Below are 25,597 nucleotides of genomic sequence, written 5' to 3' on the forward strand. Positions count from 1 at the left end.
ATGGGCGTCCCGTCCCGTAGGGCAGCGCGCCCCTGTCAGAGGCAAGGATTAATTCGGAGGGGGGTTGGGGCAGCCCGGCTTCGCTCACAGCAGCTGGGCAGGGGACGTGCTCCAGCAGCGGGTGAAGCTGAAGCCTTTCCTCTCCTCCTGCCTCCTGTGGGCGCCTGGCGCGGGGTAGGGGGTGCCCGGAGTTACCCCGCTGAGCTTTCTGAGGCCGCGGGCCCGGCGCTTACATGGGAGCTGGCTGCTTGAATTTGAACAGTCATTTTGGTTTGAGTGTTACGTTTTACCTCTTCAGAGCTCAAAACGCCCCACCTCAAGGAATGGCCCTTGCCTAATCCTCATTGTCCGAACAAAAAAAGGTGTTTTAAGCAGCCAGGAATGCATTTACGTTGGCTCTCGGCTTGTTGCATCGGATGCCTTCGCTTGGTGCAATTTTGGCATCGTGTGGAATAAAGCAAGCAAATAGGAATGTAAACACACTTTTATATCCCAGGGCTCTGAACTGGTCTGGGAATGGGCGGTCCAGTTTGTGTCTTGGTCTTATATGGTAGAGCATGAATGGGAACCTAAGCAAAGCATGTTACCGGCCCTTTTGAGATATTATTTGTTTTCATTTTTTTTTTTTTCTCTCTCTCCACATTTAGCAGAAGCTTCCTGGTATAATGGAGGCAGCGGTAGGTCAGGAGCTGGGAGACATGGGAATTATTCCCAGCTCTTCTCTCTTTTTTGTCTTGTCTTTTTGGACTGTTTTGGTCTCTACCACTCTCAGCACCAGCAAGCTCTGATCTTGTTTGAGCTTTCTAGGTGTTCCAGCAATGCAAATAAAAGCTGGTGAGGTGCAGATACCCATCTGTGGGGACAAAGAAGCTGGGCAAGGAATTTCTAGAGAAAAACAGGGCTGCCAGGAGATTTCTGGCCTGTTTTGCAAACCAAAGAAGTTTGAGTTCAAGACTTGCAAAGGCTTGTCTGAACCAGGGCTCAGAGATTTTGGCTTGACCCATTTCTTGTTTGGAAACCAAGCTGTTGTCTGGGGATCAGTAGCCCACAGAAATTTTGGGGCAGAGTCTCTTGAGAAACAAATTGTGTTGGGGTTCTGCTGGTAGAAAGGGAGAAGAACAGGTTGAAGGGGTTGGGAAGACAGAGAAGTTGTGCTTGTCCTCGGGCCTGCCCCTGGAAATGCTGCAGGACTGAGGGCTGAAGAGTCCCGAGAAGCATGGGAAGACCCCAGCTGCATAGAGCCACCTCAGCTTTGCTCCTCTCCTGGGGACTGATCTTACAAATCTGGATGCACTCGGCAGCTCTTTCTGCTGATGTTTTGGGTGGAATGGCAGAAAACAGTTCTGCTATAGGGAATCCCGTGGCAGCACACATGCTCGAAAGGCTCAGGAGGTCAGGCTGGAGCTGGGGTTTTTGGGCTCATGTCAGCAGAGTCTGGTGTCCTGCAAGGTCTCAGCTGCTGATGCCCCATCTGCTTTGGCTCTGAAGCCCCCTCAGGCTGTCCTGAGGGTACTGGGGAGACTTCTAAAATAAATCTGGCAGCTTTCTGTCTTCTCCTTGTCTTCTCTCTAGGCAGGGAATGACTAGGCCTTTTATCCACTCGTCCTAGGAGAATTTGTACCTTCTGAAAAGCTCCTACAGTCAGAATGAAGTTGGTCTCCCGCTGCACCTCCCTGTCTTTTCACTTCACCATCGCTGAGATGCAGCAGACTCGGTCATTCCTGAAACAGTGACCGATTGTCTGGTTTGGCTGGTTCAGCTATTTGCTAAACATAATGCTCTTTCATCTTCGAGGAAATCGTCTGGACACCTCCGCTTACTTTATGCTGCTGTTTCAATAGGCAAATAAAAGCGGCTGTTTTCCCAGTTTAAACATAACCTGATTTCTCTAATGAATTAGAAATACTTGAGGGGAGGGGAGAGATTGTTTTTTACTGATTTTTTTTCAAGAACTATAATCCTAAATTAACAAGCCAACTAGCTGTTTTCCTGCCTGGCAAAAGGATCCCCCTCCTCCCCCAGTATTTCCCTTCTCCTTAAGAAATATCCACAGCATTCACATGTCATCTTTCTTGTCGGGATGTAAAGGGCACCCGCCGGGACCCTCTCGTGCTGTGTGCATGATGTACGGCTTTTCTCGTTGCTGCCAGGCAAAGGCAAATCAGGGCACTTTGGCTGAGGTTGGAGATTTCTTTTCAGTGGTAGCAGAGTAAAAACGTTACATAAAAGAAATCCTCTTTTAGCGTTTCAGTGTCGAGAGAGGAGACAGTCACCTGCCTGCTCTCATCTGCTCAGCGTCTGGGGGACTCCAGAAGCCAGTGCCTTGCTCATTTTCCTCTCTGTTTCCCGAGATGACAGGAAGGAAAGCGTAGGCTTCTGGCTGCGCTTCAGCAGGCTGAGGTTTAGGAAAAAGACGCAGCTCAGGGCCGACTCCAGTCTAAAACCTGGCTGGCTGGTGAGCAGCGTTTGAGAGTAAGCTTGTATTCTTGAAAAATTAATACAGAAATAAATAACCACCAAAACCACCGTGCAACATTTATAATGTTGCAAATGATGCAATTCAACTTTCTTTTCTTATTGTGGTAACCAAGGATTTACTAAAAGAAAAAGGACCAAGGAGAAATACACCCCAACTTCTTCCTCTAGAGAGTGAGTCAAGTTCCTTGCATGCGGTTCCAGTACAATGAAACCGAGAAGTCTGGCCAGCTACTGGGTTCAACAGGAAAGCTGAGGACAAGCTTTTGTGCAACTGCTAATAGGTCCCTCTTCTGTGGCCCTGCCGGATGGGAGAAAACAAACAGCCCTTTTTGTTTTGCAGTTCATGACAAAGAACCCCAACATGCGGCTGGGCAGCCTGGGGCTGGGCGGCGAGAGTGCGATTCTGCGGCACCCCTACTTCAAAGATCTGGACTGGGACCTGCTGAACCAGCGTCAGATGGAGCCACCATTCAGGCCTCGAATTGTACGTGGGAAGGAGGGGTGGGGGAAAGGGATTCCTGTTGTTTGGGGTTTTTTTCTTTTCTGGGCAATGTTAGCAGGTTTATTCCTGTGAGAAAGGAAAGGAGGTGAAGGAAGGGCAGCCTCGGCACAAAAGCCCTGGCCCAGGAGCCAGGAGGTGAGGTCTCTGGCCTTGGCTTGGCTGCTGGTTGGCCACCTGACGTTGTACAGGTCACCTTTTTTTCCCCTCCGTGCTGGATTTGCAGAGGCAGCTCAGCCAAAAGATGTAGATTTGTAAAAGCAACTGCAGCACATCAGGCACCTAGCTACCCTTTGCCTTGCCCCAAATACAAAACAGGGTAAGTAATCCTCATCCTGCACACTCCACCTAGCCCTTCACAACTAGGCTCTCTCTCTTCTCTCTGTACAGCACCCAGCACAGTAGTCCCTGCTCAGGCCACTGTCAGCTGGGTGGTTCAGACGGCTGACAGGCAGCAGAGGACACAATGCTGCCCCTTTTCTCAGTGTCGCCACACATCTCTAAGGATGCTTTGTGATAGAAGAGTGCTGCTCTCCATGGACAGCCTTCCCAAGGTTGTCTCTGTGGCTTCATTGCCTTTGGAAATTGTTGTCTGGAGAGGCTTTGTCTCACGCTGCTCCTGCTGAGGTCACTCTGCAAGCTCTTGGTGGCGACCGTCAACCCAGTCCTGCTCCATGAAGATCACTGGGTGCAGGATCAGGCATTTGGGTGAGCTGTGGCAGCTCAAGATCAGGCTTTTGAGTTGTTTCTTGGCCTCAGTCAAAGGCTAAGGGAGCCTCCTCAGTCCACCATGAGCTGGATAGTATCTGGGAACATTAGACTTCAGTGTCAATGAAACGTCTTGTTTTGGATGCAGGGAAAACACACGCCTTGTCAAAATGTGCCACGAGCCCCGTTTGTGTGTGTGCATTGTAAACCGTCCCACTTTGTGGCACGCAGGAATCCAGCACCAGGACACAAGCCATTTGTCTTCCCACGGCCCAGTAATTCATTATTGTGCAAATGTAATGGCCTGCACATAGAGGAGTGTATCCCCCCCACTTCCCAAAGCCCAGCTGAGACACTCTGCAGATAAGAAGGGACTGTGTGGAGTCAGCTAATTGGAAACAAGACGGATAACTGCTTCAAATGGCTGGGTCCGTGCTGCAGCTTGAAGAAGGGAACTGATTTATGTGCCCTGCCCTGCCATGTCTGGGCAGGCAACCCATCCGAGGTGATGTCAGTTAAATCAGAGAGACGTTTCCCTGTCAGGAGCCTGCAGAGGCTCTAAAAGGCTTTGCCCTGTAAGAGGCTCTGTGGGAGCGCTCAGCTGCACCACTCCAGCCCCAGGAAAAGCTTTCAGCAAGTTCAGCCTGGGTTATGGAGGTGGTGGTTCATTCCACTCAGGACTAGATTAAAGATGCAGAGTAAGGATCAAGCAGATGATACATACTTCTGACATCTCTTTCCTTTGTCTTTTCTATTTGACAGAAATCCAAAGATGATGTGAGCAACTTTGATCCAGATTTTATAAAAGAGGAGCCCATTCTGACTCCCATTGAAGAAGGAATTCTTCCAATGATAAACCAAGATGAATTTAGAAACTTTTCATTCACAAGCCCAGAACTGCAGGAATAGCTACGGCTCTGGGAAAGGGCTGCTGAGAGGACTGGGGGGAAATGAAATGAAAACTACGTTTACCAGAAATTTCATTCTCGAGGAATAACAGTGCACTGACTTTACACGATACAGCAGCACCACTTTCAGCATTACCTTAATGTGAAATTGAAACCTTCTCGTGTTTGTAGGATTTATGCAGCTCTTGGATCAAATATTGACAGGGGTTGTTCAAACATGATATTGTAAATAGCTGATGCAGACAGAGAATTGAATGCTGAGCTGGTCGGCTCAGCCTGAATGTCACCGCTTGCAGTGGATTCAAGGAGTAGGCATGAGCATGAAACAAGTGTCTTGCAGCTCTGAGCCAAAAGACTTGTTACAGTTCTAATTGTTTGCAAGACTATTTGGAGGAGTCCCAGCACTGTCCAGTGTTTTGGCGTTGTGATCCAGCATCACATGGCCTGACTGAACCAGATGTTCCTACTGATTTTACCTGTTCCTGCAGTATTTATTTCTTTCTGAAGGACAAATGGCTCTCTTTGCCACTGTTTGGGTTTCCATGTGAAATATTTCATTGTGCTGACTAGCAGAAGGAAAAAAAACAAATGCCCTGTGCCCCGCACAGATTCTTCCAAATCAAAGGGAGGTCACGTGCTCGTAGTGTTTTACCGTTTGTGCGATATGAAAAGTTTTAGTGTTTGCATTCTGTGAAATGCCTTTTTACATCACGCATCTTCAATGCTCCTTTCTTTGCCTCCCAGCTGTTTTCAACTATAACGTAACTTGTAAAACCTTACTGTTTATTTAGACCCTTTCTATTTAATTATGCTATACAGAGCCCCTTTTGTGGGTATAGTGCCTCATTAAAATTTTGATCCAAAGTGGTAGCGCTTAAATTATTTGTAGCATTATTGCAATGGGAGCCATAGGGCTGGCAGACTGCTTGAAAGCAGAGTTGTCAGCCAACAGGTGACACAAAAAGACAGCTTTCTGCCATGAGAACAATAAACATTATCTAAGAAACAGGATGACTTTGGTTTGATTTAAGGGCTTATTACTCACAGGGCACTTCTTATCAGTTGCAGCCTCAAGCCTCAGCCACAGGCAGACTGAGACAGTTTTTCAGCGCAGTTTGCAGAAACCAGATGCTCTAGGAGATGGTTCTGTGCTTTCCCTGCTCTTCTGGAAGTTGGATGATTTTTCTGTAGCTCTCGGCATACCTTTGCACTCCTTGTTGGGGATGAAGCTGTATGTCAGGATTAGTGGCTCTTCCTTGGGCAGCTATGAATTACTGGAGAAGGAGAAGGGTTTCTAATCTCTTGCAAAGCTGATCATCTTTGTGTAAAGCTAGTCATATGCTTTAACTTGAGAGAAGGGTGAGGTGCAGCAGACCACTGCAACTGTGGAGGTGACACAGGGGAGCAGAAGCCTTTGTCAAGGAGATTACACAGGTACAACCCCCATTACAGTACCGAGCCACCAGTGTGTATGTGCTCCCCTGCTGTGACACCAAGTTAGAAATAAGAAGTCAAAGCTGAGATCTACATACAAGTGCTACCCCTCCCCCTCAAGCCCTCTGTGCTTGATTGAGTCCTTTCTACTCCTAAACCATCCGCGGAACTGTTAGGGAGATGGGGCAGAGGTTCAGTTACCCTCGGATTCTTCTTGCCCTCGTGCTTGTGTGTTATACCAATTCTCCCTCTTCCTTTCCTGCATCTCCGCTTTCACGTAAGCATAATTTCATCCTCTGGGCTTCCCTCCCTTCCATGGACATCTTCTGGCCACCTTGCAGCCAGCCAGCCTCTCATCCCTTTGCTGGTCTACAGGTAGCCAGCTCCTTCAAAGTGGGTCAAGAGAGGAGGAAAGACAGGTTGTAAGTGTTAAGTGGGGGAAGGAAGAGCAGATATCCAGAAAAATGATCCAAGAACTAGTTGTGCAGGCTAGCTTGAATTGCTTTCCCATCTAGGAAGAAATGGTACAGGGATGAATGCGTTTGCGTGAGGGGGCTACTGTAGCATCTTATTCACGTGTTGAATGAAGTGTAGTGTTCACCTGTCTGGTGCAGACATGACCCTAGGCAACTCCTCACTCAGTTTCCCACTCACTTTCCCAGTGTGATGACTGCAGCCGCGCTCACTTGGCAAGGGGTAAGTGCAGCTGAGCTGGCCACCGAGAGTGGGAGCACCAGAACTGGCTATTAATTTTGTGCTGACAGCTTTTTGACTCTTCCACTGTCGAGGATTATGAACAACCTCTACTTCCCTGGAGATCAGTGCAGGAGAACAGTAAGTGATTGTCGTGGTTTAACCCCAGCTGGCAACTAAGTACCAGGCAGCCGCCCGCTCACCCCCCTGCCCCCCTGCTGGGATGGGGAGGAGAATCGGTGAAAGGTAAAACACATGGGTTGAGAGAAGAACAGTCTAATAATTGAACTATAATAATGATGATGACGATGATAATGATGAAGAAAAGGGAGACAACAAAAAGAGAGAGAGAAATAAAACCCAAGACAGATAAGTGATGCACAATACAGTTGCCCATCTCCCACTGACCGATGCCCAGCCAGTCCCCAAGCAGCAATCGGCAGGCCCCGGCCAGCTCCCCCCAGTTTATATACTGAGCATGACGGTCCATGGTACGGAACATCCCTTTGGCTAGTTCAGGTCAGTTGTCCTGGCTCTGCTCCCTCCCAGCTTCTCGTGTCCCTGCTCACTGGCAGAGCGTGGGAAACTGAGAAGTCCTTGACTCAGGGTGAGCACCACTTCGCAACAGGTGAAACACCAGCGTGTGATCAACGTTATTCTCATACTGAATCCAAACCACAGCACTGTTACCGGCTACTAGGAAGAAAATTCACTCTATCCCAGCCAAAACCAGGACCGTGATACACTTTTTTACCAGCACGTTGGTATGATCCCAGGGTTTCATTGGTTGTGTTATTACTTGGCGCTCTGGAGGCCTTACAGAATCATTCCAGCCGGAGAAGCTGGTGCCACAGTGTTGCCTTCGGCACCATAATGTGATCCCATCCCCACGGCCCCAGGGTCCAAGCAGCTTTGCTTACAGCACTGACAGTACGAAGATTGTGCTACAGTCACCTTTGGAGACCTTGTCAGTGTAGCAACACCCACTGATCTGCGTCCTGACAGCCTGGCAGGTGGAAACTGTAGGTGCTTCTAGGGGTTTTGTGAACTGGAAATCAGAAATCTTGTAGGTCTCTGGAAAATACAAACCGGTGTCCAAGGCCACCCTTGGGAGCAGGAAAAGCTCCTGCCCTGGCTGGCTTGTACCTGCTTTGGCCCAGGGCTTGTTGGCTTGATGGGGCAGGGATCAGATCGCAGAGTTCTTCCTCAGCTCACTCTTCATGGATTTCCAGCGCCAGGGTCCCTCCAACCGAGCGCCACTGACTGCAGAGCACACGTGCAGCTCTGGATTGGACTAGAAGCCTAGTGTCCTGCTCTAAAGGAATTTCCTTGATTTTCACAATTTCTCAGTTTCACCTTGCTTCATATTTCAGGGCAGCTCTTCTCCTCCAGTGCCTGCCTGGAACTCGCGTGTCTACGTCATGATTTCAGCCGCTCGAGTCAGCAGATCCTGAGTCAGCCACATTTGGCTGAGATCCCTGAACTCTCTCATACTTTTTACGAGGAGCTGCCATTTCAGACTCTGCCTCCAGACTCTGTCGGCAGCATGGATGAAGATCAGCTCAATAAAAAGTACCTATGCAATAGCTTCGTTTTTGAAAAAGCTGAATTAGTGTTTACGCTGCCATTGAATGAGTAAAGAAATACTGATGTTTTTTTTTAAAAAACAAAGCAGGGATACAATGAAAGAAGGATTTTTTTCATGAGCTAGCCTGCCAGCTCTTTTGGCTTCATTGCTCGCCTGAATGGATGCAAGATGGTTTTAGTCTGTTAATTTGGTCCTGACTTTAGGAGTGCATTAAGCTGGCAGCCACGGGTTTGTAAGGTTTAAAGCATAGAATGCTTGTATTTGCTCCACGGTGAAAACTGGCAATAGAGCAAATTATAATTGGTTCCCTTTGCACTGTTTTTAGTGCTTGCATGAAAAGGGAAGGTCCCTTTGATGTCTCTAAATTTGTGTTCTGTGCAATCCTTTCATTTTCAAAGAGGTTCATGAAATTTAGCAATAAAATTCAGTGGCCTACATCTCAATCAAGGCCTTTGAAAACTGAGGGTAAGAAGCAGATGTTCTAGAATGAATAGATGAAAATCATCTCGCATCTACTCAGGCTGGCTGTGCTGCCAAAGACTTCATTTTTAATACCACTGCTTGATAGGCAATGGGAAAAAAAAACCTCACAGACTCCAAGCGCCTAAGGGATTTTAATGTAAAAAATGCAATTCTAACTGTTGGATGAAGGTGCTTTGAATGCATTCTCAAAGACTGGCACAGGTTCCTTACTCCTTGTGAAGTCCTAAATGGTTTGCAACTGTATTTTCCCTTGAAGCTGCGTGCTTCTGCAGAAGTTGCTGTTTCTCCAGTTGGACATGAGAGAGGCTCCGGTGACTGTGGTATGAGGACTTGATTAGCAATACCCAGAGCCAGGAGAAATGAAGAGGAAAACGTGTCTGGGATCATCCACCCTGTCTGTTGGCCAGAAAGTAGAGAGCTGTTCGCTGCTGCCTGCTCTCTGTTGGTTTGCTCAGCTGTTCAAATGCGTAGTCAGGAGGTTTCTGCTCCTTCCCAGGGAGACCATTTCACAGCTTTTACGACTCTTGCTGCTAAGTAAATTTCCTGATATTTGGAAATGATGTGAATGAGATGAATATCTGTCTTATCATGCCATTAGGATTTTCATTGGAAGCTGCAAGTCAGGGTTTGTATTACTAAATATGTATGGGGTTGCCAAACCGAAGCATTCAGAAATGATGAGTCAGGTTGTCTGAAAATCACAGCTCACTCAGAAATCAAGGGCTTTCCAAAATAATAAAATGTCAAAGCCTTTTTTTTTTTTTTTTTTTTTTTTTTTACATCTGAGTTATGAATATTTTTTATTCTGACTTGCACTTTTCCACATCAATAGGAGCTGGAATGTCATGTAATTATAATTTTTTCAGATGAAAGCTGGGGTCCATGAATTGATGTGAAGCCAGACATTGGAGCTTGGAGGAAAATGCCAAACACCAAGAGGTGGGTGATACAACTGTGAGAACAGAGGGCATGGGTTATGTATTTTTCCATGTCTTCCTATTCTTTGTGTATAGTCACCACAGTGTGGTCCCCTGCCTCCCTGTCTCAAGACCCACATAACAGGGCGTGCAGCATACAGGAGGCACAGGAGCGAAGGAAGAGAAGAGGAAGGCTGGGGAGGCGTTTAGGTGCTGTATAGTTGCTGTGCATAGGGCTTGTTCAGCAGCATTTCTGAACTTGTGCATCAGTCCTTGCACAAGCCTGTCACCTTTTGCCTTCTGCAGCCCGAGCTGCCGTTTGCCCGCTGCCCCTCCTGCCCCTCCTGCCTTCCCCTGGGCACAGCACTCGGCATCTCCTCACGGGCCATCATCCGCGGGAAGTGTCCTGGCTGATGGAGCCAAGCCTGAGGAAGAGCAGGAGCTTGAAAAGCGTGGAAGGAAAAGAAGAAGAGTTGGTGCTTGGCTATCTGGGTGTCTTCTGTTCCTGAACAGTGTGGTAGGGACTTTGGTACAGCCAATGTCCCAGTGACGTCTGTATATGACTGGAAGCTGTGGGAGAAGGCGTGGGTATGTCCCCTCTCACACCTTGTGTTAGAAGCTAGAAAAGAGAGGAGACAGGAGGGTGTCCTCTAAGAAACGGGGTCACAACCCAGAGTTGTGACCAAGAGGGTGGAGTCTATTTCAGAAGTGCCTCGGGCACTTCTCGAAGGCAACCAGTGAAGACATGCGAGAAAGTCACCCTGTCACCTCTGCCCCCACCCACAGTGGGGAGGGCGGATGCCTTCGCCTCCATGAGGGGAGTTTTCTCAAGGAGGCTTGGGGACCGCAGGTCTCGGGGGTGGTGGAAGTTGGAAGGCATGCCAGGCAGAACTGCCGAGACACGTCCCCAAACCTTTTCACCCCAGGAAGGAAGCTTGGGACGAGCTTGGGTGAGAGGGAGGCAGAGGCTTCGCCAGGTGGGCTCCCACAGGTGACATGTCGGTGTGAAGGTTGTAGCCCTGAAACCGTTTGAACTTGCCTGCGGTGTCAGCTCTCCTGCTCCAGCCCTGAGCTCCCACAGCTCTTGTTGGCAACAGGCCTTGTGCAAGTGGAGTTGAGAGATTGTAGCAGAGAGTTCAGGATTGCTCAAAACTAGTGACTCAGTTCCTCCCGTGCTTCCTTCCCTTCTCCTTCAAATGAGGGGTTTATTCATCACCTGGTTTCTTATTTCCAAATGTTTAACATGGACCAGGGTCAAAGCCTCAGTTCTTCTACAACAGTGACAACTAAAACTGTGCTGCTTCTGAAACGAAACCGGTTTCACCTTCAACTCAGTTGATTCCAGGAACAAGATCTTCAAACCACTGCAAACAGCAGCAACACCACCACCGTAGCCACCACATATGCCAAGATAGAAGGACACTGCAAGAGTTGTCAATAAGCCCTTTTTGGAGACCAGCCAAGGTGTGCTGTGGTTGGGCTGGGAGTCAGAGGCAGGTGTATGTGTCTTCCTCTTACCTGCTTCTAGACTCGGATGGGAAGCAGTTCCAGGCCTCCTAGTCATCACCAGCCTGTCTACTGCCCGGAGATACCTTCTGCAGAAAGCTCTTGCTTTCTTTTCCCAAAGGCAGTCTAGAAGGAACAGAATATTAAGAGCCTTTATTAGAGTTTGGTGCTAACCACAGATTTCTTCTGAACAGACACACAGCATCAGGTTCACCCCAAGAACGGTGGTGTTGGGTTTGCAGAGATGCCAACAAGACTGGCCAATGCCTCCTTTAGCTTGAGGGATGTTGGTGTTTCCCAAACTTGGAGTGAAGGCGGTGCCATTGGTAGCTCAAACCTTCTGACTGGTGGCAGGAGGGCAGGATCACGGGTGGGTGAGTATTTCACCTAGAGCTGAGTCACTATTATTTTTAAGCTCTGTGAACACACTGTGGGGCTTGAGCTTAAGTATTATCTGACAGACATATCTGAACATGTTGCTTTCCTTGGGGCAACCTTTCTGTTTGCCACTTCTCAGGCCTTTTATTCGTGCTCATCACTAACCCCTTCTCCAGAAGGAAGGCTAGGTGGTGGGTTTGTTCAGCTTGGTGCTTCTGCCGCTTCCCTGGACAGTGGAGAAACCCTGCCTCCAGCTGCCTGAGGGAACTGGTCAAGTGAGCCCTATGTCACAGGATAATGTTCCCTTTCAAATGCTAATGTCAGTAGCCTAAAACTCAGTTTTAACTCGAGGAAAATAGGCAAGTATGACCTTTAAACCTGCTCACTGGGCCTGGACTTCAGCAAAATCCTTCCACTTGTGGGAACCTTCATCCCCAAGTTTCACCCGGACTCCCTGCAGACCCATGAAAATTGCCACATAGAGCCTGCGTCTAAATTACACCCTGGCAGTTGAAGGTTGTCTTTTGTTTTTGCTTCTAATGAGCAAGAATTTCCCCTCCAGCTTGGGATGCCATCTCTAATCTGCTACTGTGACTCCTTTAATTTTCCTTGCAGTGCAACCATTTACCGTGGCCCCGAGTCTCCTGCCCGCAGCAGGCATTTCCCTCGCGCACGCCGAGGGGAGCTCTGTGGTGCCCATCTGGTGACGATGTTGTAATCCAAAATGGGGCTGTCTCACTTATTTTGGTGGAGCCTGGTAATTTGTCTGAGATGGAAAATCCCCAAACTGCAATCAGTGCCTGGGACACTTAAGTGGAAAATGACAGAATTATAACATGGCTCATCTCCCCGTGGTGAATTACTCTGTGTCTACATATAGACCTATCGGTGGTGGTCTGGACCAGCCGGTGTGACTGTAAAGGTGTCTGGGCCTTTGTTTTGGCTCGGTAGCATCTATACGGGGTTAAACATAGAGGAAGTGAAGCACCCATGGCTGTGCTAACAATGGAGCTTGGCTAGACGTGGGTGATCCTCAGGTCCTCTGAAGGCATCTTGGGCAAAAAGCTGGTGAGCTCCTCCTTTTTCCCATTTAGCCATGCCCAGGCAGAGGGGTGGGCGGGATGGACAGATGCTCTCTCCTCTCAGCAGGAGGGGACATGCCTCCTGGGGCAGGGGGAGGTCCCCAGGTAGCCTGTCAGTGGTGGCCAGATTTTGAGGGTGACCTCAGGCAACCAAAACAAGCCCTCATGCCCTTCGGTTTTGGAGGAGCGTGAGCCTCTCTTGGGGACTCCTGAGCACTAACAAATGGCTCAGGAGTCCCCCAGCAGCAGCTGGAGTTCACACCAGGCAGCTGACCCGTAGCACCCTGCTTTGGAGACTGGTTCCTAGGCAGAGACAAGGCACGAGCAAGGAGGTGCCCGGAGCTACCCAGACCTGGAGTGAAAGCCTAAATGCAGCAAGCCTATTAGTGCTCAGCTGGGCTGGAAGATGCCCATGAGGTCACTCGGGGACTTTGCCTTAGTCCTCCACCCACCTGCTGTGGAGTGCTCAGGCTGGGGCTGCGGTGAGCAGCTCCTGGGGGAGTGGAGGCTTCTGATGTGCAGGACCTTACAGCTGGGCTTGATGGCCACAGGACAAGGCACCCCATACAGCTGGTTGCTGGAATTGGGAAAATTCTTTTAGACAATATCTAAATAAGCATCCTAGTTGAGAACGGGCAACCGAAGCCTAAGCTATAGTTTGTGCCAGGACCCTCCCCTGCTCCTTGCTCCCAGTCTCTCCCACTGGGCACTGCTGCCCGTGAGCTGATTGTCCATGGGGCAGTGACCACGGGTGGCAAGAGCCCCACACCAATGTCGGGTCATCAGGCAAAGGTCACACAGGCAACACCTACGTTTCTAAATCTTTGTGTCCACATAGAAGCAGGATTCTGCAGCTGATTTTTATTATCGTAAAGTGAGTCCAGCAGCTTTCTGAGATAGGGTACAAGATAAGCCTGCAACAAACCCGAGTAGACAAGTAATTTTCTTTTAATTGCTGTTGTAGGGCAGTAGAAGTGAAAAACCATGTGTCCAAGGGTATACACGCCCTCATCCCCTGATTAGATACATATAATGAGATGGAAAGCTAATCTATCATATTTAGAATCAGTCAATTAGAGGGTTAGGACTATAGATGCATTTAGCTTTAGCATTAGGGAGATATTTAAACCACATGCTGTACTTAGTCATTACCAGGCTAAGTGATAGTAGATGCAGGTCACCCTATATATGGGCTGTAGTAATCAGCTTGAAGTATTACTAATTAAGCCTTTTCACCTTTGGGCTCCCTTCCATGCCACCAATGCATAAAATGGGCCATCAAGGTCATGGCGAGATGCTTTTTAAAATCCAACGCCCACTGCTTATTGTGGAGTGGAGAGTGATTTGGCTTTCTCGACAAGCCTCTGCTGTGTGGAGAGAGTTGTAAACAAACAGCTCTCTTCCTTTATCAGCTATTTTGCTTCTTAGTCACCAGCAAAATATGCAGTGGCAGATGCCACCCAGACACTGCTAGGCCTTCACTCGCCCGGCTGCCTGCCCGGCATGGTTTGAAGCCCATGGACCATCCGGGTGAGTAAACCATAGCAAAGCAAACGCGGCTCTGGCATCTCCCTGCTGGCAGTCCTGGCTCGTGTTTTCAGAGGAAGTCAATGAAAGCTGCGAATGCTGTAGTTACTCTAGAAAGCAGCTTATGCGATTAGGTGGAAGGTCAAAAATAGAAAAGCCTACAAAGGAAGGCCTGAAAAATTGTGGGTGCAATACAGCGATGTCCAGCGATGGCTTTGCTCCCTCCCTCCACACCCCTGAGATGCATCTGGGTGCCCCAAGGTCATTTCATGGATTCCCTCAAGCCAAAAGCTTTTGATGACTTTATTTTTAGGCGAAGAGGGTTTGCCTCTGCTTTTAAGGCTGCTGTGTCAGGCTGGTGGTAGAGCCACAGGCCACCCTGCTGCTGGTGGCCGGGAGAACAGAGAGCTTTGCCATGCTTCCCAGCCCAGAAGAAAGGCAGCGGGTAGCCATGGAGAAGGATGTGCAGCATCTCTGGGTGCTCTGCAGGCCAAGGGGAGCTACTTTTTTGGACCAGCTTGTCTCTCACGGTATTACTGAGGCATTCCTGGCAGCACTCGAGCCTCACTTTGCTGAGAAACAATTGCCCTGCCCTTAAACCTTCACCTCTCTATTCTTTCCTCAGAGGTTAATTGCTCCGCTTTTGCCTTCATTCCTGGTCTCCCAGGAATCTGAATAAAATGGTCTTACTGGCAATGGTAAAGCTGAATACATGCCCACAACAGCCCTTCCCAGGCACTTGAAAACCCATCAACCCCGTCCCTCTGGGGCAAGTCTTTGCAAGCAGGCAGGAGCTGGCACGGAGGTCTTGAAGGAGGGTGCTCCCACTCTGTCTCAGGAGAATACCAGGAACTGGTGCTGCTCACTGGGAACTGGGAAGGTCTTGACTTTGGCATAGCATGGGACCAGGAAACAATACAATACGTCGCTTTATTTTCCAGGACACAAGGCAAGCCTTGCCCCAGCTCCTCTCAGCCATCTGGGGCCAGCTGGTGAAGATGCCCCAGGGGAAGCTGCCAGGTTTGGGGTTGATGGAGACCTGCCCCAGGGAGGTGGAGCAAGGATGATGCAACGGGCCATGGCTCTTGCACTACCAAGTTGCCCGGGCAGCCGGCTGGGGCCGGGGCGTGGGCAGGGAAAGTGGCCAGCACAGGCGCTGGGCAGTCTCGGGGCAGTGTGTGGCATGGCAGCAGCTCTTCACCAGGCTCCGGCAGGGCTGCCAGAGCTATGGGCTTTCTTGGCAGGTCCCCAGTGTTTCGCTACCTCTTTTCCCGTGGGCAAAGGACTATGAAGATGGGGCACAAAATCTCAGTGTAGAGTCAGCTTAGCAGCAAGCACCCACGGCAAGAAGCCTGTGACACACATTTCATGTTTTCCCCACGTGCAGACCAGCACGTTGGTAACACATTCCCGGACTCATGCCACATCCCACTTATTGCTGTCCCTCTTCACTGGCAAAGCCACTGGAGACGGCTGGGGAGGTACAGTGGGGGGGGGAAGCACAGGGCTGCAGCCGCAGCGATGAACCCCAGCCGCAAAACAGAACCCATGCATCGCCAGCTGCAGGAGCTGCAGTCGGTGGTGGCTGCTGTAATCCCGGTGATATTTGACTTACGCTGACGGGGAAGTTCAGACGGTGAGGCAACAGCAGGGCCGTGCATTTTTGTCCCATGAATTGTGCTTTCCAGGGGGGTAAAATCCTCTGCTTGGTTGTTTTTCCCTGCAACTTAGCCAGTGACCACAGGTCTCGGAAGGACTCCGTCTCAGTAGTCTGGTTAGCAGGTCATGCTCAGCTGCACCTTGACACTTGCAGGTTGGTCAGTCGCTGGACAAGTCTTTGCAAATCCACATTCAGTCACGGCAGCCAGCAGATGTGCCTCGCTCGGTACCTACATGATCTTCCCATTGTCCCGTTTATCCTCCTCCCTCTCCTTTTGTGTTGTTGCCCATGATCCTCCAGCAGCGTTTCAGCTCCCTGTTTGGGGAGGACCAGCATCGTACCAAGGAGGAAGTGTAAAAGCGGTTTCTGAAAAGTTGTTTTTATCACTGTTTGTGCCTATATTTTGTTTTGGGGGTTGTTTGGTGTTCTTTTACGCAGCTTGCCAAGCTGCTGCTGTGCTCGCTCAGTTGGCGCTGGAAGCCGGTGTAGATAAGCAGAGCTCTGCCCATCTGGCTAGGGATGCATCATGGTCCACACCATGTGAGCAGACTGCTGCCATGGTTTTGAAATGCCAGCTTTGGCAATGGCATGGCTGGGAGCCCCCTCCGCTGCCGGCGGGGAGGGCAGGCGCTGCCCCTCGCTCAGCGCCATGGGGGGTGCTCACCCTTCCCCATGGAAGGAGGTAGCTGCTCCCAGCACAGGCAGTGGTTCCCGCTCCTTGCCGTGTAGCTCCGGCAGAGCAGCTGTCAGCCCCACTGCACGCACAGCCCAGCCCCGCTGTGGCACACCCCACTGGGCTCTCCCAGCTGGAACAACGGGTGGGAAGGGTGCAGGGAGTGTGGAAGGACATGTGCAACCAAGGAACCTCCTCAGTCTCCTCTGTGTCATGGTGTGGGGATCCATATGATCCACTACTATTTTTTTGTTGCCATTTTGGCTGTTTCCTCCCCGCCCCACTGGTTCTCCATAGGCACCAGAGGTGTCTCACCAGCCTTCCTCTGAGCCATGCCCCATCTGCAACAGCCAAGAGCAAAAGGGCTGAAGGTGTGGGGGTCCCACACGTCAGAGGCCCCCAGCTGGCATCGGCCTCTGCTAGGAAAGATGAATATTTCTTTGCCAGCCAGGTGTTGTGGGACGATGGCCATGCCATGGGCACGAGGGTGGAGCCAGCAGGAAGTGCGCCTGTGGTTTATGTATGGGGTGAGAGCCTGGATTTTCAGAAGTAAACTTTGGGTCATGGGTTTGGGAGGTGCTGAGGTTGGGCTGTTTTTTCCCCCCGTTTGCTTTCTTACATCGCAGCTCTAGGTCTCATTCAAGACCTCAATCAAGAGGTCTGAGTTTCTGAAGGGGGGTGCTCAGCCTGGGCTCCTGCATTCCTCACAATGGTGATGGAAAGCCCACCTGTGACCTGAAGCCCCACCATCTTTTCAAAGCCTGAGCACAGCAAAGCCCTCTGTGGAGCATTCGTGACATGTCCCAGTGCCTCCCCAGGAAAGGGAGTGAGCAAGCCCTCTCCTGACTGCCTGCTGTGGGGATTTGGGGGGAAATGAAAGGCAATAGCTGTGCCGGGCGCTGACCCAGCCACCAAGCTTCAGGCCCAGGTGGTGTGAGCACTGGGGGGACTGCACCCCAGCACGGTGAAACTAGGGCTGAAGGCAGACCTGCCCTGTGTGAGCAAGTAACAGAGGCTGTCAGGACACTTGGTTGCTGCTCGTCTGTTCGCCGCTGTTACAAGGCTTGGCTAGGAGGGGATTGCATTTCTTGCAACATCCCCAAAGAGGTAGCGTGGGTTGCCAGCACTATTTGTATACTGGGACACACAGCAAACAACCCGGCTGCTTGTGCTGGCCTCCTGCCTGGCGGCCAGTGCCGAGTGCTGCTGCCATCCCTGCGGGACGGGGACCCGCGCTTGCTGCAGGAGGAGGCATCTTTTCAGGTGAATGAAGCCCGGAGGCCAGGTTTTTGGGGTCCCTGCTACAGAAGCTGAGCAGGTGCCAGGGCGATGAGGGGAGCTGCCTGCTTACTGCATTTGCTGCTTTGCTTTGTCTGAGCCTGTTGCGCTGTCGCAGCCAGCAAGTCAAACATTGCAAGAAGTATACTTTACTCCTTCCCTCCGTCTGCTGCTGCTGCTGAATCACTCAATATTTGTTCTGATTACAAAGCCCTTATCAGAGTTTTTTCCTACTTCACCGCTCCATTTCCCCCTTCCTGGCACACTGTGGTTCATCTCCTGACCCGCCGGGCATTTCCGAGCTGTGTTTGCAAACCGCTGGGGTTTCCATCCCAGCCCTGTTAGCTGGGCAGGCTCAGCATCCCCGTTGCCTTCCCCGCAGCAGAGCTCAGGGGGTCCTCGCCATCCCAGGGGGACTTGGCTGCAGCACCCAGCATGTTTCTGCCTCCTGCGCACCCATGCTGCAAGCTGGCATTGCCGCTCCCGTGGCGCTCTGCTCCTTCCCACCCCTGGTTTGCAGATCCAGGTGATTAGTGCAAAACACCACCGATCCCAATGGCATCACCTTGCCGACTGGGAGGCCGGCAGCTGCGCGGCAGCCCGCCACGGAGCCAGCGCCCTTGGCATCATGGCAGGCAGGCAGTGAGGCAGGAAGGGCTTGGGTGAAATCCACCCTCCGGCATGAGTCACAGCCCTCTGCCCCTGCTGAGTCAGCCTGGCCTCTTCAACATCCCGTCAGCTTGGACTGGCAAACCAGTCCCTGCCGTTCTGGAGCAGGAATAGGGCAAACCAGGCAGCCAGAGTTGCCCAAGAAGCCAAGGATGGGTGTAGATGGGAGACTGCACAATATACGTGTTTTCCCCAGTTAAAGCTCTCCTGGGACATTTCTGCCCTCTGCGGCATCCTGGATGCCCCCCAGCATGCTCTGCTGGCAGAATGGTGGGGGGCGGTGAGAGTACCCCAGAGGCTCAACCCACCCTGAAATGGGCCAAAACAGCACACCTGTGGACGTGCTGGTGACTCATTTTTCTCCCCACCGCAGGGCAAGAGGGAGGGGGTCCTCAGGAGCACGATCCGTGGCTGCCCACCTCGGGCTGGAGGGCCTCAGCTGCTCACAGGCCATCCCAGCAGGAGTGTTCCCAAACTGGGCGTGTGGCCCTAACCCAGGCGAAACCGCACAGGGAGCTCCCCACCACCCTTGGGGCTGGCTGGTGAGGCTGGCGTGTGGAGCAGGTGCTTCGAGAAGTGTGGTTGCACCCCTGCAGCATCCGAGAGCTGCCATCGGGGCCCGGGTCTGATGGGAGGGGGGTTGCAACTCTCCCCCCACTCCCCGCCCCACACCGCAGTGGTGGCTACCCCACACAGCCCGCTTTTCTGCCCCCCGCCATGAGACACCCTGAGCACGGTGAGGCTGCCTCCGTGCTGCCATCAGTTCGCTGCACCCGTGCATTTATGTTGCAGCTGATTAAAGCTCTGAGCGAGGCAGTTACGGGTGCTGGGTGGATAAATAGGAGGTGCTGGAGTGTCGTAGGCTGGGGAGATGAGCTGCTTGACCTTGTTGGACAGTATCTAGGGGTGTACTCGGGGCTTGCTTCTGCCCTTCTCACACCGCCTCATACCCAGCCTGAGCCGCTGGGTCACCTTCATGGGATGGTGATTTCCAGTAGTGGTTCATGGTGGTCAGCGCTGGACTTGAGGGATTTTTTGTGTCCCTGACTTAGCGGTGTCTTCCCTCCCTGGCAAGGATGCTTGAAGCCCCTCGAGAGCCTGGCCCTCCTCGTGCAGGCGTCCAGGCAAAAGCAAAGCGGACCCTGGAAGATCATAGCCATGTGGGATTTGCTCTTAGAGTTTAAGAGTTCACTCCAATCTTATTTTCAAAGACTTTTTCTCAAATTGCAATAGTGAACTGATAAAAGATAATCTCAAAGAAGGAAAGGCGAACCGAGCCCAGCATCAAGGCACTCTCACATCTCAGGATGCTTTTGCTTTTTGATATTGGGTTTATTTGGCTTTTTCTTTCTTTTCTTCTCCGAAGTCAGCTGTCTGTGTGCCACACTGCCTTCCACCTGGATGAATCCAGCTTTTCTTACTGCTGCCCCACCTTCCCGTCTCCTGGAGCTAGACAGCGGCTGAGACATGGTATTATGTGCATATACATGTTGTATACGGATAGATTCTCCATTAATCTTAAACACGCTTTGATCAGAAAACTAATAGCTTGCTAGTATGAATTACTTTACAAATTTTGCTTTTGTGGAGAGAAGCTCCTTGGCTTGAGCTTTTCCTTCCTAACAGAAACAAGTTATATCTGACAAACTAACCATGCTGCTTTCACTCACAAAGCAGCAATTTACTCTTCAAGTGGCAGCGTTACAACTTATCATCCCTGCAGCGCCGTTTGTTCGGCAGCACAGTCAGCCGGGAGGGGTGCAAGCGATGGGGTTACTATCTGCTCTGCACCGTCTGGCGCGACCTTCCCCTTCTCAGTATATTTTAGGACACATAAACTGGCTGGGAAATGTTTTTCTTCATGTGAGGAAATTCAAGTCACCACAGGAACAAATTTATCCCACAGAGTAGCAGCTACAGCTCCCAGTAGCTCCAGTGGAAAATAGTTGTAGCCCAGTAAATTCCACTTTGGCCCATACAGCTGTGAAGCCGTAAAACACTTGGATGTTTCCCATCACAAAGCTCCTGTAAAGGCTTCCTGCAGCCTTGACTCCTCGCTAGCCCAGCCTCCAGGGCTGCCTGAGCCCAGCCACGGCTTTCCAAAGAAAATCCTGTCAAAACCTCCCCAGTTTCTCTGGTTTGTGTTTTGTGCAGCACTCTGATGTGAAAATATTGATTCTGGACTTTAAAGCGGCTGCTTTGTATATTCAACTGATTCACTGGTACCAAAGTTTGGCCTGCACTGTCCTTGTCTGGTTCCTTTTTTATCTTTTTAATGCAGCCTTATAAACACAGTTGGTATTGACATTAGGAAAAGCCAAATATAACAATGATGCAGCATAAATCCTATAGCAGCCAATATTGTCCATCTTGGCTACACACAGCTTTTTTTTTTTTTTTTCTCCTTTTACCCTCCAGATCATGTTTAAAATGGAAAAATTTAAAAGGCCTTTTCAGGAGAATTGTAAGTATTTATGTAGAAACAGGGAAAAGTCAGGCCGAGCTGTTGGCTGATTGAAAAAATACACAAATCCAAGGGGTGTTTGAGGTCCCAGGATGTTTCCGTAGGCAATCTGGGAGGTGCTGAGCTGCGCCAAGGGAGCCCGACTGCTGTCCCTGCCGCTGCAGGAGCTTTGCCCCGGGCAAGGACCCTGCGTCACCCCTCGGTAGCAAAGCACTGCTGCTGCCCCTGCGGCCAGCGGGGAGGGGGTTGTACAGCGGCTTCAAACACACGGCCCAGATCCCTGCTAGCGTGATTTAACACTGAGCATCGCCCCCTCTCGCAGGGCATCACTCAGCCCGTGGCAGGGAGCTGCAGCTCCAACGCCAGCCCAAGCGCCAGCTCCAGCTTTGTTTTCTTCCAGGATCATTGCAAAGGGCACATCCTGCTCTCTGTTGTCTCATAGGGACCAAGGACTTGATGCTGCCCAGCACCATCAGGCGTCAGGCGGTGGTTTTCAGTCTGTCCCCAGAGGTCTCGGAGGAGGAGGTGTGACAGGCCAGCTGGGAGGCTGGGGAACTGCATCTCTGCTTTGCATCTCTGACAACAACCTTCAGCTGCTTTAATTGTACTGTCTGCCTCCCTCCTTCCCAGCCTTGCAATCAGCAAATGAAGACGAGTGAAAGGCATAATCAGCGGTGTGTGGCTTTATAGTCCTCAGCTTTGCCTTTCAGGCTGGCTGCAGCTTGGCAGCTGTGCACAGAGAGGTGGGAGCTGCTCCTGCACCCTCACCACCGCTGCCTTTCTCAGGGCCTGATCCAGCCCGGGCATGGTTTCACCCCAGAATCCCCTCCAGGACTGAGGTATTTTTAATATTGTCATTATATCTTCTAATAACTTGAAGAAATGCGAGTGAAAGCATGCTGGTCTCAGATGGACCAGCCTGCAAATTTCTGTGCCTTGGGGTTTTTTTCTGCAAGAGTGAACTTTTCTGCAGGGTTGAAGCTGAAATGGTTTCTTACAAGGAGCTGAAGTGCATCCCTTGCTTGCCAGTTGCTAGGCCTCCATCAAAACTTGTTCTCATTTCGTTAACATTGGCTCAGCTTGTGCCTGCGCCTGCTCTGACTGTGGTTAGGGTGGGAGCAGTGTTTGGGGGTGGTCTGGCCCCATCCTCTGCATCCCACGCTCTCCAGCCTGGTGCTGCCTCCTGCCAAGCAGCCCTGAGAGGGACTCTGGTGATGAACTGTTCAAGCAAAGTTGCAAATGATTCCACCTGCAGCTCTAAAGCCGAGCATCACAGAGATCTGTGCACCAAAAAGCACTTTGCCCTCACTCAGTGGTGTCCAAGTGAGGTGCCATGCTGACCCAAGCCAAAAATTTAACCCTTGGATAAGGGAGCATTAAGGATACGTTTGCTTTAACTTGGTGGTAGGTTGGCATTTCCGAATCAAAACCTTTCCAGAACCTGTTCCCACTTGAAACCAGGCACATTGTGTAAATTATCCTAACAACTGGGTGCCCATGTTGAACCATGGTATCTCCCACCATTGCTCCGCACTGGTAAAGGAGACCTGCTGCATGAGGGCAGGTGCAGAGCCAGTGTGCATTTTCTCTTCCAGTTCTCTGTGTGCCCTATCAGCACAGGACAGCCCATAATTTTGCAGCCATCCTTGAGGACAAGGTGTTTGTGGTGCCTGCCATGAAGTCCAGTTGGGACCATCTCCTCTCCCTGGGGTGGGACTGCCCGTGTCCGGGTGGCATGGGAAGGCAGCCTGACCTGGCCCACTAGCTCTGTGCCTGCTTGGTGCTAGAGGAAAAAAGTATTGTCCCTTGCCACCTGCATCCTGCTTTTATCTCTTGCCAGCATCCTGTTCCCTTACTTGGTCCGAGTCTTTTTAAAAGGCCAAAAGGCCGAGCAGGAGGATAAAGGGTGGGGGATTTCCTCCTGGGCATGGCTTGGTGATGCCGTGGGTTGAGTGCCTGAGTGTGGCCGTTTTGGATACAAAGCAGACAGAGCAAGAGGTAAAGGGATGGCTCCTTTTGGTGACACAGCCGTGTATGCCTGGGCCCAGCAAGGGGCACTGGGGATGTCTGTCCCCATTGGTGGGGTTCATGGGGACGTGCGGGAGCTGGGGTTGACGCAGGGGCTGTGCTATCACCCTCGCCAGTTTTAGATTGGTGAAATCCAAAAGCTTTCTGGATCACATCCCAGTGTCTCATGCAGCTCTGTAGGATGGTAGGACTGAGGAGATACCAAAGGTATAGCAGGCTTCTCGCTGAGCCTGGTGTCAGCTTCACAGAGCAGGTGGCGTGTCTTGTGAGGCTGCATCCCAACTCTGCATTTGGGGGAGAGGGAGGGAAAAAGATCTGGCTTTCTGTTTCCAGTCTCTTTGGCTTTCTCACAGAGCTGGAAAGCACTGAAAAGAAAGTGTGGGGGAGAGGAGAGGAAAATCTTGTATAAGTGAGACACGTAGCGTGGCCTCTGGAGCCTTAGTCTCGTGGGAAGCTGCTGCTGCAGCGGGACCGGATCTGATGCACACCAGGCATCTTTGCAGAAGTGTCCTCAGGAGCATCATGGGACAGCTTTATTCACTCCAGCTCGTTTTAAAAGGCGAGGAGCTGCTCAGAACCTGCCCAGCAGGGCTCTTCACAAGCAACAGGATGGTGTGCTGTGGGTAGCCTGGCGTGGCTGCAGTTCAGGACAGGTACCACACTACGTTCGGCTCACGCAGGGGCAGGGGAGGAGAGCTGAACTTCAGATAACCTGGTAAGACTAAAGGAAGATCAGCTGGGAAAACTAGCCTGGCTTCTGATTGCTGCCAGTCCCAGCAAAAGCTGGAGACGGAGCAGTCCCAGCTCAGACAAAACAGCTCGCAGGGCTTTGTTGCTGGCTTTTGTCTGCCTGCGGGCGGTTTTCCGCAAGGCTGGCTCTCCCACTCCCTTAAAGCCGTGCAAAACTGGTGTATCGCCGCAAAGTGTGAAGGGGTGAGCTAAGAACCAGAGCTCACAGGTTACTTGAACTCAAAGCAAAGGTGAGGGTTGCTCCCATCCCCACACAGGGATTTACCCTCCTGGGGGCTACATGAATACCCTGAAGTGAAGAGAGCAGGAGGAAAAAAAGATCTCCAAATTGAGGAGCTTCTGGAGAAATCCCAGGGGCTCCAGGCTACCTGCTTGGGACAGAGCAGCAGTAGGGGGCTAGAGGGGTCTTACACTCAGAAGAGAAGCAAAAAAGTGGAACTCATCACAGTATTTGAAGGTAATCATGCCCTGTCTGAGTTAATGCTCTTGATGGGAGTCTTCCTTAGGGCATTTGGTGAAAGAAAGTCTGATGCTTGTTTAGGCTGCCAGTCTGTCCTGGCAGTTTATTTTTAGCTGAGATGGCTTGTGACAGTGCAAGGGTATTGCAACACTACAGTTCTTGTTTGTGGTTCCCCTGCACTTTGGTGTTGGAGTAAGTGAAGACTCCTGACAGCAGCTCATTGTGCTGGAAAGTGCAGAGATGTTGCAAGAGACAGTTCCCTCCCAAGGAGGCAGCATCTAAAGAGAAAAGACCTGCAAAAGCAGAAGGAAGAAAGTGGAGTTGGCCTTGTGTGCAGCCTGCTGCAAAGCGATGCTGTCGTGGATCTGGGTCCTTGTTCCAGCCCCACAGGCCACTGAGGCATGAGGCATCTACCCTGACCCCACGTGCCCCAGCACCACTGCATGCTGCCCAAGCAGCCCGTAGACCTTCTTTTTTGAGGGGATGGTGATGAGAAGCTCCTGCCACAGGTTACACCTCCTTCCAGCCTTGCTGTTTCTTGCAGCTACTCAGGGCTTGCACAACTGCGCAGCTTTCCCCTCCGTCCCCTCCATGAGCGTGAACCACACCTCTAAAAGGGTTTTTCTAGCTCCAGCAATGTCACTGTACAAAGTGTCAGCAAAGGGAGCCAACACAGGACCAGGGAAGAGACAAAGGTGTGCTCTGAGGGCCAAAAGGAAATGTAAACCTACAACTCATCGCTGTAGCTAAACCTGTTTGTAAAAGCAGACTTCACAGTTCAGCTTCTTACCTGGTGTGAGAGATGAAATGTCAAGGGAATAAGGATTTGGCCTCCTTGGTTACTCTCCCTTCACTTGCACAGGCTTTATGCCCAAGTAAGTCCATTAACTTCTGCCCAGGGTAATACAGAACAGAACGAGGTACCTGAACTGCCTCTTTTTAGGCAACACAACCTGAGATTATAGCTGTGCTAGCTTGGAACGCCACACTGGAAATCCATACGTGTTGGTTCCCTGTCTCCTCCTCAAGTTTTACAGGATGCCGACAGCTTTCTGCTTGTTTTATGATTTCATGGCAGTTGCTCGACACATCAATACAAGAATTAATTAATCTTGGCTACAGGGTAGGCAACAGCTCAGGCAGCCCAAGAGCGAACAAGGGCAGGATTTCAGCAACAGCCCATTTAGAGAACTTGCTGGGGCTCAAGCACAGAAGCCTCATCTCTCTGATTTTTTATTTGGATGGTTGCTTTCTTGCCTTGTTTGCAAGTTCTGTCCTGCTGATGAAGCCGGTGTAAAGCCAAACCCAGAAGACTACGGCAGATGATTGCTCCATGCAGGGAGCGAGGATTAGGGCAGGGGCAGCATTTGGCTCACAAACATTCAGTCACTACAAAACAATTATTGACTTAAAA

At 50.9% G+C, this 25,597-nt stretch overlaps 1 protein-coding gene across 1 annotated transcript in view; it reads left to right on the forward strand.

Moving 5' to 3' along the window:
* PRKCH (protein kinase C eta) overlaps positions 1 to 5,604 on the forward strand; it is a 125,740-nt gene extending 120,136 nt beyond the window's left edge. The window contains exons 13-14 of the mRNA XM_080394894.1: positions 2,819 to 2,962; positions 4,448 to 5,604. Of these exons, the coding sequence (XP_080251020.1) occupies positions 2,819 to 2,962; positions 4,448 to 4,594 (291 nt within the window). The 3' untranslated portion in view covers positions 4,595 to 5,604. The remainder of the gene's footprint in view (positions 1 to 2,818; positions 2,963 to 4,447) is intronic.
* Positions 5,605 to 25,597: the final 19,993 nt, after the last annotated feature.

Source organism: Falco punctatus (genome assembly GCF_963210335.1).
Source record: "Falco punctatus genome assembly, chromosome: 7".
Classification (NCBI taxonomy): Eukaryota; Metazoa; Chordata; class Aves; order Falconiformes; family Falconidae; genus Falco; species Falco punctatus.